The sequence below is a fragment of the Limulus polyphemus genome, unplaced genomic scaffold, assembly GCF_000517525.1.
Source record: "Limulus polyphemus unplaced genomic scaffold, Limulus_polyphemus-2.1.2 Scaffold3098, whole genome shotgun sequence".
Lineage (NCBI taxonomy): Eukaryota > Metazoa > Arthropoda > Merostomata > Xiphosura > Limulidae > Limulus > Limulus polyphemus.
Genome location: NW_013668708.1, coordinates 12,994 through 26,221, shown reverse-complemented (window position 1 = coordinate 26,221; position 13,228 = coordinate 12,994). Strand labels below are relative to the sequence as shown.

At 30.6% G+C, this 13,228-nt stretch overlaps 1 protein-coding gene across 1 annotated transcript in view; it reads left to right on the top strand.

The window, feature by feature from the left end:
* LOC106468649 (E3 ubiquitin-protein ligase synoviolin B-like) overlaps positions 1-13,228 on the top strand; it is a 30,133-nt gene that overhangs the window by 9,722 nt on the left and 7,183 nt on the right. Inside the window, exons 5-11 of the mRNA XM_013929083.2 lie at positions 2,699-2,802; positions 3,439-3,565; positions 3,742-3,841; positions 4,253-4,318; positions 6,145-6,431; positions 7,940-8,026; positions 12,150-12,290. Of these exons, the coding sequence (XP_013784537.1) occupies positions 2,699-2,802; positions 3,439-3,565; positions 3,742-3,841; positions 4,253-4,318; positions 6,145-6,431; positions 7,940-8,026; positions 12,150-12,290 (912 nt within the window). The remainder of the gene's footprint in view (positions 1-2,698; positions 2,803-3,438; positions 3,566-3,741; positions 3,842-4,252; positions 4,319-6,144; positions 6,432-7,939; positions 8,027-12,149; positions 12,291-13,228) is intronic.

Sequence of the window (13,228 nt, the reverse complement as noted above, 5' to 3'; positions counted from 1 at the left end):
CTTTATAGTTTATCTGTTATTTTCTCTACCCTATCTCCAAACCGGATCGGTCAATGAGAACGATCTTGTAACCACCAAAAAAAAATCTAAATAAAGCTAAATTATCCTTTTTCCTTTCTAGGATGACTTCAACTTGTAACATGAAACTACATTAGTTTATCCTAAGTAGTTCTAAGTTCGTAACAGTATACATCTATTTATAATTAAATGTTATTGTTTTATTGCCCTTTGAACCATGCCTAACTACTACCTGTGCCATTATAAGTTGTAAATCACTCGAGAATGTGCAGCTCACTTTACGTTAACGAATTACATTACCCACGAGCTGCTCTCGTGTGTGCCTCATGGAACATTTTTATAAAATTATTATTATTATTTATTTTACCTAATCATTTTAGTTACTTTTATAATTATACATAAAGAATAAACATGAAAAACAAAAAATTAAATACTTAACCAATCTTCTTTTTTCTTGCTGTGGATTACTGAAGAGAGTTAACCCTAATTATTTTATACTAATGATAGTAATGCACTTAATTTTTATTTAATCAAATAATGCACCAAAGAATATAGATTTATAACATGCAAAAAGTAGACAAATTCCCTTACCTCTCAAAATTTTTCTGGCTTTCTAACTGTGAGACAAGAGCCATTACAAATTCATCCAAGCTAGTCGTTAACTTTCTCACGGCCACGATGTTGATACTCTGAGTGAAATTGACATCCAACTGTTGAGAACATAGTGTTATACAATACGTCATTTGATATAGATGAAAACCTTGACTTTCTATTGGTTATAGGTTATATATAATGAAATGTAAGAGAGAACTATCAACAAATCGTGAAAGAGAGGGTGTGGCAGGAGGGGTCTGATTTTCTATTTGATAGCTCTGTAACCAAACAAAATTGAAGACTATAAAAAAATTATGGTTTGTTTGAGCAACAACGATTTTATAGAGAGTAAGTTATGTTTAATTTTGTACTTTTTCGAGGTGTGGTGGATAAAATAGGGATGATGACATGCTAAGAGAAAATGTCACGTGGGTCACACTAGTGAAATTCAGGATTTTTATAAATATTGCGTTGTAGAATTAAGAACTTAAAACTTGTATACTATTAAAATATGGATTATTAGATTTTATACTATACTAATTGGTATAACATAAACAAAAAGTAGTTTAATAAAATTTTGAATGCAAGACACTAAAACCTTGTCATGTGCAGTAAAGGATACCCGTGGCAATAGGGTTATAAAGCTTAAGTACAGAGTGAAACAGGAATTACCAGCCAATAATATATGAACATTAGATGACCATAACATGTAGAATACTCAATGCTTTGTACACTTTACAATTGGTGTCGGTAGGGAGCCAAGCCCTATATTATGTTACGAAGTAAAACAAAAATCAATACACATAATATTAAATTTTATTACACACATTTGTAAAGAACACTAACTTTCAGTCCAGGGAAGAAACGTTACAAAAGTAATAAAAAAAATTTTGTAAATGTAAAATGATGTATGAATGGGAGTGCCAAATAGAATGCAAACAATAATATAGGGATGATGCAGCTATACATAGATCATCCCTGCATGACTTTCAATATTAAAATTTAATGTTACAATGTAAAATGCATACTTGACTTTAATATTACTGCAGTTGGAAGTTATATATTCCTGACTGTTGGTATACAGTTTGTTTATCATAATATCATAATTATGTCAGGGTAGGCATCAGTGTAGTGTAACTAAGAGTTTAGGACTTATGTACAAGGAAAATCAAATTGAGTCAAAAGATGTCTTGATCATTACAGACTCTCACTATGAGGTCGGTCATATTGACTGACCTATTAACCATTTTGTACTCGTGGATTTTACAGTGTAACATTACATTTTAATATGAAAGTCATGTAGGAATGATCTTTGTATAACTGTATCATCCCTCTATTCTTGATTGCATTCTTTTTGGCACTGCCATCCCTACATCATTTTATATTTATGAAATGTTTTTGTATTACTTGTAATGTTACTTGATTTAGGTAATGTGTAGTGTGTGTCTGTAAATGTTACCCTGGGTATAATGTCACTAGGTTTAAGTAATGTGTAGTGTGTGCCTGTAAATGTTACTCTCCTTATAGTGTCACATGGTTTGGGTAATGTGTAGTGTGTGTCTGTAAATGTTACTCTGGTTATAATGTCACCTGGCTTAGGTAATGTGAAGTGTGTGCCTGTAAATGTTACTCTCCTTATAGTGTCACATGGTTTGGGTAATGTGTAGTGTGTGTCTGTAAATGTTACTCTGGTTATAATGTCACCTGGTTTAGGTAATGTGAAGTGTGTGCCTGTAAATGTTACTCTCCTTATTGTGTCACATGGTTTGGGTAATGTGTAGTGTGTGTCTGTAAATTTTGCTAAACATAAAAAACCATAACTCATTACTTCTTTTCACAAGCACATCTACAAATATAATTGCTTTCACAAAATTTTAATCATTTTGATTTAATTGATTTGTTATCAGAAATCTAGGTTAGGTTATTGGGGAGTGTTACGAACATAAGAGGAACATGTTATAGTTGTACAAAAAAGCTCTATTAAATTTAGAAGAATCATGTCATTCCCACAGTTATTAAAATATCAAAATAACATGTTTAGTTTCAATCAAGGTCAGTAATTTATTTATGGTATAATGTTTTCCAGGTCTTTTGACTTTACTTGGATTTTTAGATTATTTGTTTGTTAGTCATGCCTACTATATTACTCTTACCAAGGGGCCATCTGTTCAGCTAGTATTTGGGTTTGAGGTAAGTCTATCAATTGTTTACTAAAACTTTTGTTAAAACATCACTGCTTGTGTAGTTCTATAACATATTTCACTGCCTAGTGTGGCATAGTCCTGTATTGTATAGAAACATGTTTCAGTAATCTTTTATTATTAGTAAACACCAGTGACATTTATTACTCTTCCGAAGCAACAGCTCAAGACTTCACCTAGTCTCAAGTTTATCAGTAACAGGTTTTAATAATCAGAGGGATGGTTTCAACTTGATGAATATTTTAGCTGCTTACAGCGAGATTACTTCGGTAAAGTTTCTAATTACATTAGTTTTCTTAACTCTGAACATCTTTGTAGACAAGTAGAAGGTAACATGTATTTATTATTTACCTGTGCAAAAAATATCCACATTAAACTTTACTTTTCATAATAAATGTATAAACTATGATAAAAGTAACCTCTCTTGAATGTTTTTGTATTTAATCTTGATATATATATAGTGCATATCAAAAAGGATTCTTCAGGAATCTTTTATATGGTTGTTAGAATTAATTTTGTTGAATTTTTAGCTCCACAAGCATGTAAGAAAAAATGTCAATTCTCTAAGTATTTTTCTGTAAACTAATGATTTTCTAATTTGAATAGACTTGATGGGTTTTTTCAGTATGCCATCTTGCTTACAGTAGTAGTGAACATAATGATCAAGTATGTTCTACATACTGTTGACCTGCAAAGTGAAAACCCTTGGGAAAACAAAGCAGTTTACCTGTTGTATACTGAGTTGATAATGGGTAAGTTCCTGATGCATGGTTGTGTTGTAGTTTTAGGTTAACAGAGTGTGAAAGCTGAAACTAAAAATTATTGTTGACAAAACATTAAACTAGTTTTACAGGAGATGTGACTTTGCATTTTGTCTGTCACTGTTCAGAATGTGATAGCATTCATGACTTTTGTTTTGTCCATACAGGTTTTATTAAGGTTGTTTTATACCTGACGTTCATGACCATCATGATTAAAATCCATACTTTCCCACTGTTTGCCATTAGACCAATGTATCTCAGTATGAGGTATGTGTCACCATCTATTGATCTGTTATTGTACTAATGTTTACAAAATTATAGGTTAATTCTGTAAATTATTCTAAAGCTTAAAGATTGTGTCATTTCGCTAGAATTATGTATTTGTTCTAAAATATTTAATGATAGCAGGTGTAGGCTGGATCCCATAGTATCTTCCTGTACTGGTGGATATACAGACTTTTTAACAAGTGTATCTTGGGATATGACAATAAATATATCTATAATATATTTATTTATAATATACTACTGAAATAGTAAATTCTCAGAAAATTGCAGTTTTTCTTTACTAATATATTTGACTTATAAAGCCAGTTCTTAGTTAAGAGTGTATCTTCTGCTTCTTTGTTATCCTTACATAAATCTCACTTCTCAGAAAGTTCAAAAATGTTTTATTTTTAGGGCTTTGAAGAAGGCATTCAATGATGTGATTATGTCAAGAAGGGCAATAAGGAACATGAACACTTTGTAAGTGTCTCCTTGTTTTTATGAAGTTTTGAAGTATCTGAAAGAAACGTTTTTAAACAAATAAGTTAGGACTGTAGATCAACATGTGTAGGATGTTATTACAGAATGGTCTTTAGAAGGATTCACTATTGTGTATTAAATATATAAATGTTGTTACTACTGATTTTATACCTTTTTTGTTTGAATCAACTACTACATAGTATTAACAACTTTCATATTCCTTTGTATTTGCTGTCTTAGCATATTGTTCTATCACCTTTGGTAGTGAAGTGTGAACCGTGTTGATGAATCACCACTAACCATGAAACAGCTAAAACGTTCATAAATCAGTGATAGCTATAGAGCATGTATCTTGTGATGAATGAGCACTTATAATGAAATATGTACCTTGCAGAAAGATTCACATTAGCCTTAATAGTTTTAGCATGTTAATGAATTGGCAATAGTCTTGCAACACGCATACCAGTTTTAATGATGTATACAACTTTATGGTATTTCTTGTAAACATTCTATATAATACTCAGTAGATCTTTAGTATTGTACTATATGTCAAGCTATAAGTCAGAACTATGAATTTACAAGTCAGAACTATGAATGACAAATAATACTATATTGACAAACTACAAGTCAGAACTATGAATGACAAATAACACAATACTGACGTTTGTCAATATAGTATTACTTGTCATTCATAGTTCTGACTTGTAGCTTGTCAGTATTGTGTTATTTGTCATTCATAGTTCTGACTTGTAACTTGTCGGTATGGTATTATTTGTCATTCATAGTTCTGACTTGTAGCTTGTTGGTATAGTATTATTTGTCATTCATAGTTCTGACTTGTAGCTTGTCAGTATTGTGTTATTTGTCATTCATAGTTCTGACTTGTAACTTGTCGGTATGGTATTATTTGTCATTCATAGTTCTGACTTGTAGCTTGTTGGTATGGTATTATTTGTCATTCATAGTTCTGATTTGTAGTTTGTCAATATAGTATTATTTGTCATTCATAGTTCTGACTTGTAACTTGTCGGTATGGTATTATTTGTCATTCATAGTTCTGACTTGTAGCTTGTTGGTATGGTATTATTTGTCATTCATAGTTCTGATTTGTAGTTTGTCAATATAGTATTATTTGTCATTCATAGTTCTGACTTGTAACTTGTCGGTATGGTATTATTTGTCATTCATAGTTCTGACTTGTAGCTTGTCGGTATAGTATTATTTGTCATTCATAGTTCTGACTTGTAGCTTGTCGGTATAGTATTACTTTTCATTCATAATTCAAATTTATTTTTTAATAAAACCTATACTCCCTTAGTTTGAAAATGTTTTTAGTATTAAGCATTCATAATTCATTGTTTATGTTCAGTGTTTTTTACTGTTTTCTGAGGAATATGATGAACAGTTTCCAATTTTCACAAACAAAGTTAACTTACCAGTATCGTCTTTCTTGATAAATACTTTTTTTTTCACCATGGAGTGTAGTTGTTTTCAAAAGATACTAGCAAAAATACAATTTTCAAGATTAGAATGTTAAATTATTATTTAACTATGAGTAAGTTAGCAGGTGTTTGTAATATGGTTACAAACTTTATATTATTTATAAAATAGATTTAATGTTTTGTGAGATAAGCATAAAAATGTAACTGTTCATGAACATTGTCCATTCTTTCACCTGTGAGGTAAGATGATTTTTGCTTACATTCCTTTCACTAAATTAACCTGAAATTAGTGAATCTAAAGTTTATTTTTAACTGTAAAGTTCAAACTTCAATGCTTAAAACAAATTAATAATAATATATTTAATAGAGACACTCTTCCTTTAGGTATCCTGATGCTACTGCTGAAGACCTAGCATCTGTGGACAATGTTTGTATTATTTGTCGAGAGGAGATGTTGGGTAACGGTAGTAGTAAAAAATTACCTTGTAATCACATCTTCCACACTTCCTGCCTTCGATCGTGGTTTCAACGGCAACAGACTTGTCCAACGTGTCGTATGGATGTCCTGAGGATACCTGCCAACTCCAGTGCTGGACAACAAAGGGCTCCAGGAGCAGTTCCTGGACAACAACAGCAAGCACAGCCTCAGCCACAACCCCAGATACCTAACTGTAAGTTACTTGCTCATTAGTTTCAGATATACAGGACTTTATCTCCTTTATGAAAAACAGTATAGTAACTCTAAACACAATAGTTTGTTATTGAAGAGAAAGTTATGCATGTTTAAAGCTTTAAAAATCTAGAAATGAGTATGATATACTCTTTATTTAACATCATACCACTGAAAGATTAAATTTTGTTTTAGAATTCATAACAAAATTATCATCTTATTTAGAAAATTCTTAAAAAAGTGCATCATTTATGATGAAAATGCATAGTTTATTTATTTAGTTTATTTTTATATTGCTACATTAAGTCTCAAAATTAAGTCAGTGAATTCTAGTGTTTAGATGTGACCATCTAATGGTACTGTTATTTTTTGTCAGTTGATAATTCACACCAGTTGTAAACGATGGTCAAACTATTAAAAACAAAAAACTTGTTACAAGCACAACATCTTATGATAATCCTTCTCCAGTACTTATGATATTTCCCAGGTTTACAATAGCAGGTGAAAACAGGACATTCAAATGATGCTTTGATATAGTTTTTTTTAATTTCATATTAACAAATGTAATTATTCGATTTATGTCACATAAAGACTCAAGTAAGTCAAGTTAGTGTTTTCCACCGTTCCAAATATCTAAGCGATTGAATGTTGCTTATTAAAGATTTCATAGTTTATTATGATACATTAACTCAATTCTAAATTGCTATACCTGAAAATGTCTTAAAACCTTAAAAATGTTTTTAAAAAACCCAAAGCAAGATAAAAATAGGAATATTAGTCATATGTGAGAATAACTTATTAGCTGGATGAAACTGATTGAGCCTGGCATTTAGCAAATTCCACCAATCACTCAGCTCTAACTTTAATAGTATGTTAAACATAAGGAATTGAAGACGGATGGTTCCTGGAAACATGTCGGATATAGCCACTAATGTCATGCAACTCTTGAACATTTTTTTTTCTCTTTGCCAATGTGGCTGGCACTTTTGCTAATAACTTTTCAAGTAACTGGCCAGTTACCTAAAAGTCAGTTTCAAACCCTGATTACATGTAAAACAAATAGGTTTAAATGTTTTTTAGTGACATACTGACAAGGTTTGAATAAAGGAGTGGTGTTTTGTAATCAATCCTTGGTTAACATTTTGATTACATTCTCATTTGTCTTAAAGTAGCACTGATCATGAAAAATGTTTTTTGCAGCTTTAATAATTGTCTCATAATATTGAGAAACATGACATTGCAAGTAAACTTATAATTATTTCATAATTTAGCTTATAATTATTATTATAATTATTTAATTTAGCTTATAGTCAAAATGTTCTTGAATGTAGTTAAGGGTAAAATTGTCTAATGCACATTAAGTTAAGACTAAAACTTGTTCTATAATTCTGATTGAAATTATAGTCAAACCAGTCAGGAAAAGCTCAGGTACTCATTTTTGAAGTGTCAGATATTTAATATTTATTCTCATTAAGTGCTATATTGTTTTCGTTTTTCTCTCTGTTATAGGGCCAGGATTTCCACTAGGTGGTGGTGGTCCAGGACCATTTTGGGTACCACTTCCACAACAGCAACAGCAACCACAGCAACAGGCTGGTGAGTATCTTATGTTATTCAGAGAGTGAATCCATATTTTTATTGGCCAAAAACACATTTGTTTAAAATTTTATAAATCAAATTGAAAGAAGATTTTTTAATGCATGTCCATATTCACCATTCTTGTAGTTCACCAAACTGCACTTAAAATGCTTTTATACTACTTGTGTTAGTCATAAATAAGGGTATTTATTCACTCATTAAAGCAGTTTGAAATTTTAAAAGTTTTAAAAAAGGGACCATTTTTGCAGTTTGGTTAATTATTGATTTTATTCTTGTAATTTTAACCCTCTAGATAGGTGTAGGTCAAAGTGCTCTTGTCATGACCTTTTTACAGTTATATTCAAGATTTTACTATACTACTTTATTATCAATGTATACAAATAAATTTGGCAACAAAAATGTATAAATCAAATTTTAATATTATATAAGCTTTAATTTTTTAATTTAAAAAGGAAATAGTCTCATTCTTCACGTTTTTGACAAGAAATACTTGACACTTTTTTGCTTCAAATTGCACATTTTTAACTATTTTTTTTCCACCTCGTTTGTGCTTCTGATTTTTAATGCAAATTAAAAACGTATGTTATAGATATTACTAATATAGAATCTAACTTTGTAGCCTCCAGTCGTCTTGTTTTACTTAGATATAAACCAGTTTTTCAAAAATGTAATAATTATCTCCAATGTTAGCTATTAGATTATTTATAATTGTTAGATATACATGGCTGTTTAAGTTAATGTGAATGTTAATTTAGTTATTTTTAGACGCAATAATTTGTTTACGTAACTGTATATGAATCATACATTTTGTAGTTTAAATATTGTGAATTGGTGCTTGTTGTGTTATTGTGTCATGTTACTAGAAACTTCTAAGATTTTCTCATTGTTTCAATTGAGTGTTATTGTACCATGATATCCCGTAGTGTGTGGAATGTTCTAGGCCTCTGTCTGTCTATAAATACGTGTAGAAAATGTAGTTCAAGTTAAGTTTGAGAAAGTTAGTTAGATAGTAGTGTTGTAGGTCTTGAGACCACCCTTCAGAAGGTCTTGGTCTTGATGTTTTGCAGGTTTAGAAAATGAAGCCAGCTAAATTTAAAAGTTTTAACAGTATTAGACCAGGCACCTACCCAGGATTATTAAGTACTAAATATCAATTATGCAGCAGTTCATACGAAGTACGGTATAGCAACAAAGATGTTTTCCTAGTAAAATCCCTTGGTAGTTGGTACTACACTTTTGTAATGATGTTTATAGTGAATGTTTTACTAGTAAAACCCCTTGGTAGTTGGTACCACACCTTTGTAATGATGTTTATAGTGCATGTTTTACTAGTAAAACCCCTTGGTAGTTGGTACTACATTTTTGTAATGATGTTTATTGTGCATGTTTTACCAGTAAAACCCCTTGGTAGCTGGTGACCACACTTTTGTAATGATGTTTATAGTGCATGTTTTACTAGTAAAACCCCTTGGTAGTTGGTACTACACCTTTGTAATGATGTTTATAGTGCATGTTTTACTAGGAAAACCCCTTGGTAGTTGGTAAACATCATTACAAAGGTGTAGTATAGTGAATGTTTTACTAATAAAACCCCTTGGTAGTTGGTACTACACCTTTGTAATGATGCTTATAGTGCCTTACTTATTTTTGTTTGTCACCAACTGCCATATTACCTGTACGTCAAATCGCAGCTGTAACGTGCTATTCAAAATTAACTGCTTCTATACATTGTATTACACGTGGGCTTACTAAAAGTTTGTATGAACTTCATCTGGTGCATGTATTTACATCAAATTAGTGATTATCCCTGATATTCAACATGTCTATTAGATCTGCTGTGATCCTGTTTGGCTTCAAACATCATAAAGAAACTACTGACTCCAATACTGATTTTTCTTAATGACCTTTTTTATTTTTTTTATTAATTCATTAATTTTTTTATCTTTTCATTGTTCATTTTCATAGAAGGAGAAGTTAAAACAAAGACTGTGAGGTTAACGTAAAAGATTTTTGGTTAAGATGTTAATAAAGTTTGTTTGTTTGTTTGTGATTTTTATTCTTCTTGCTTTATTTTTCATGGTGTCTCGAATCCTCACGTTTTGGGCTTGGACATTGAGTTCTTAACTACAACACTGTTAGATAGATAGCTAGATCTAGACTGTGTGATTGTGAGTTTAGCCATAAAGAGTGTACAGTGGTAACCTTTAAAGTGAAATGACCACAGATTGTATTGTAATAACAGAGTAGAGAAGAAGAATTTGTCTTTCCAATTGTGTTCTAAAATAATTGAACCAGCCTGTGTGGACTTTTATGAAAAAAAGACAATTATTTAAAGCTCTGAATACAACTGTGGTAACCAACAGTGTAATATAAGTGGAATTATCACCAATTGTATTCAAATAACAGGGTAAAGAAGAAGAATTCACCTTGTCAATTGTGTTATAAAGTAACTGAACCAAGCTGTATGGACTTTGAGAAAAAGAGATGATTATTTAAAGTTCTGGATACAACTGTGGTGATTAACTGTGTAACAGACATTTGTATATAAGTTTCACTTGTTTTAGTATATTATTTTAAGACAAGTGGACTGTGTGCTGTTTGTTTATTGTTGAAATTTGTCACCAACAAGTCACAGACACCTACTGTAAAGAATCCAGCCCATACATATGTAAAATCCTGAAAATAACCAATAGAAAGAGGTTTTAATTTGCTGATTTATGTATAATGCTAGATCATTTTCACAACAACATTTACATAATTTGGTGTACAGATTCAAAGCTGCTATCAACATGTTCACTTCGACCAGCTAAAAGAATTATTTCAATGCATTTATAGCTTAATATAAAACCAGTTAAATTATAATTTTTACAGAATAATATATGCTTTGTTCATGTTTATTTTGTGATCTAACTTAAATGTTTGAAATAAGAAAAAGCTTCAGTAAAAATATTAACAATAATCGTATCAAAAATTAGGGTTAGCTTTTATCAGTTTTAAAAAAATGTTCAAGACTCACATGTAAATACTAAATTTCTTATATTTTATGTTTTTGTTTTTTTTACTTATTGTTATAAAAGTAACTAAACTTATTTTGTTAAATGAGAAAACAACCAGAAAGAAAAATGTACTTCATTACTGTACCTTGATTTATGCTTTTACTGAATAATCATTCAGTGAAGTGAAGTAGTCACATGGATCAAAAAGCAATAAAATAAAGTAAAAAGAGTTTAAACTATTATGAGACTGAGACTGTTTAGAATAAATAATTGTAATTTTCTGTTACAATATGCAGTCATTCTAGAAAGAAAGAGAGTAATTTGGATTTATTTCATAATGTTTGTGATGGTTATAAGGCTGGTCAAATGAACTGAGTTTGTGTTAGGGAACAGAAAAAAATAGATGAAATTTAATGTTTTACAGAAAAATTATGCTTTATTTTAATTGCTATACAGATTTGAAAACTGTAAAATTAGAAAAGTGTTTTTAATCTTAACCTAAAAACCACCTTGCACTCATAGTAGTCAGTCTCAGTCAACACTCTGACTTCATAAATTCACAGACAAACATGTAGTAAAAATACTTAATTAAAAAATCTTGTGTACAAAAGACTTGTAAAGCTTGCCCGATTTTTAGAGGGTTAAGGTATGTTATTGGTTTTATGTTCCCCACTGCAAAGTGGAGTAGGATATATTAGTTTGTCTCTGTCCATTCACTTCTGCTAATCTAGTGAACAGATTGAATGAATGGATTTTGACCAAAATTTTACAATAATCACTATATCAACAAATTTGGGGGACTTAAATCTACAGTATACCATCAGTGAGGGCATAATTTTCTCATAAACATAAAACTTGTTTTCTCTCTTATGTTTGTACGATTTTCAATTTGAAGGTGTTAAGTTGATGATATACCAGGTGTTATATTCAGATATAAGTAATTCACTTTGGTAGGCTGTTCTGTCACACAAGATTTTTGTGACCTGTGCTTTGTGTTGCTGCTCAAAGTTTAGGGTTACCAACAAGGTTTATTGAGTTTTCATGGTGACTAATTATAATGAAATATTAAATTTCCAAATATTTTGAAACCGTGAATGTAAAAATTATAATTATCTTCTTGACAGGAACTGGAACGTCAGCACAGAGTAGTTCTGCAGCACCATCTTTAGGTTCTACAACAACTACCTCTTCTACAGCTGGTGGGATGTATGCCAACCAGACTAACCAACCATTCTCAATACCACCTTTTGCTTTTCCTCCTTTTTGTAAGTCAGTTGAACAAAATTTTATCACTTGCAGATCAGAAAAGTTTTGGTGATGTTTATTTTCTTTCATGATTTAGGTATACGTTTAATGCTATTTATCTAATAAGAAAATATTATTGCAAATAAATTTTTGTCTATATTCTTAGGACCTAGAGCTTTGTCTTATCCTGTTATAATGTTTTATTATTCTTATGTTATTTCCTGGTGCCTCTAATTTTCTTTGCTTTAGTAGGTAAAAGGGATATATAAAGAAAACTTTATATTAAAGTATTCTTAGAATATGTATTTGAAAACAAACTGATTTGTTACATAAACCAGGTTTTATTACCCACAAATAGTCACATTGGTAATTAAAATTATGTTAAGTACAAAATAATTTACACAAGTTGAGATTAGTTTCATCAAACTCCAATAACAGTTTCTCACATTTTTAAACCCATTTTTCACATCATGTAAGTCAACCAACAATAAATTTAAAATCATTTAAAAGTCATCAATCAGTATTTGATAACATCGGTGATTGAATAAAAGAGGCTGTGGGATTGTGTTTTGTATCATGTAACAGAATCAGCTTTTATCACTACAAGAGACCTTGTCCTGTTCTTTTGCTTTGCCTTCTCTAAAATTACTGATTAATGGATTCCCCTAAGTCATTGTAAGCCAGTAATGTGTAAAAAATCCAAGAACATGTTAGCCTGCTCATTCCTTTTTTTTTAGTGACCACAACCACCACGATTTATCTAGACATATTTTGACTTCTTGTGTATCTTCTGTATCCAGTTTTACACCACCACCACCATTTATCTAGACATATTTTGACTTCTTGTGTATCTTCTGTATCCAGTTTTACACCACCACCACCACCATTTATCTAGACATATTTTGACTTCTTGTGTATCTTCTGTATCCAGTTTTACACCACCACCACCATTTATCTA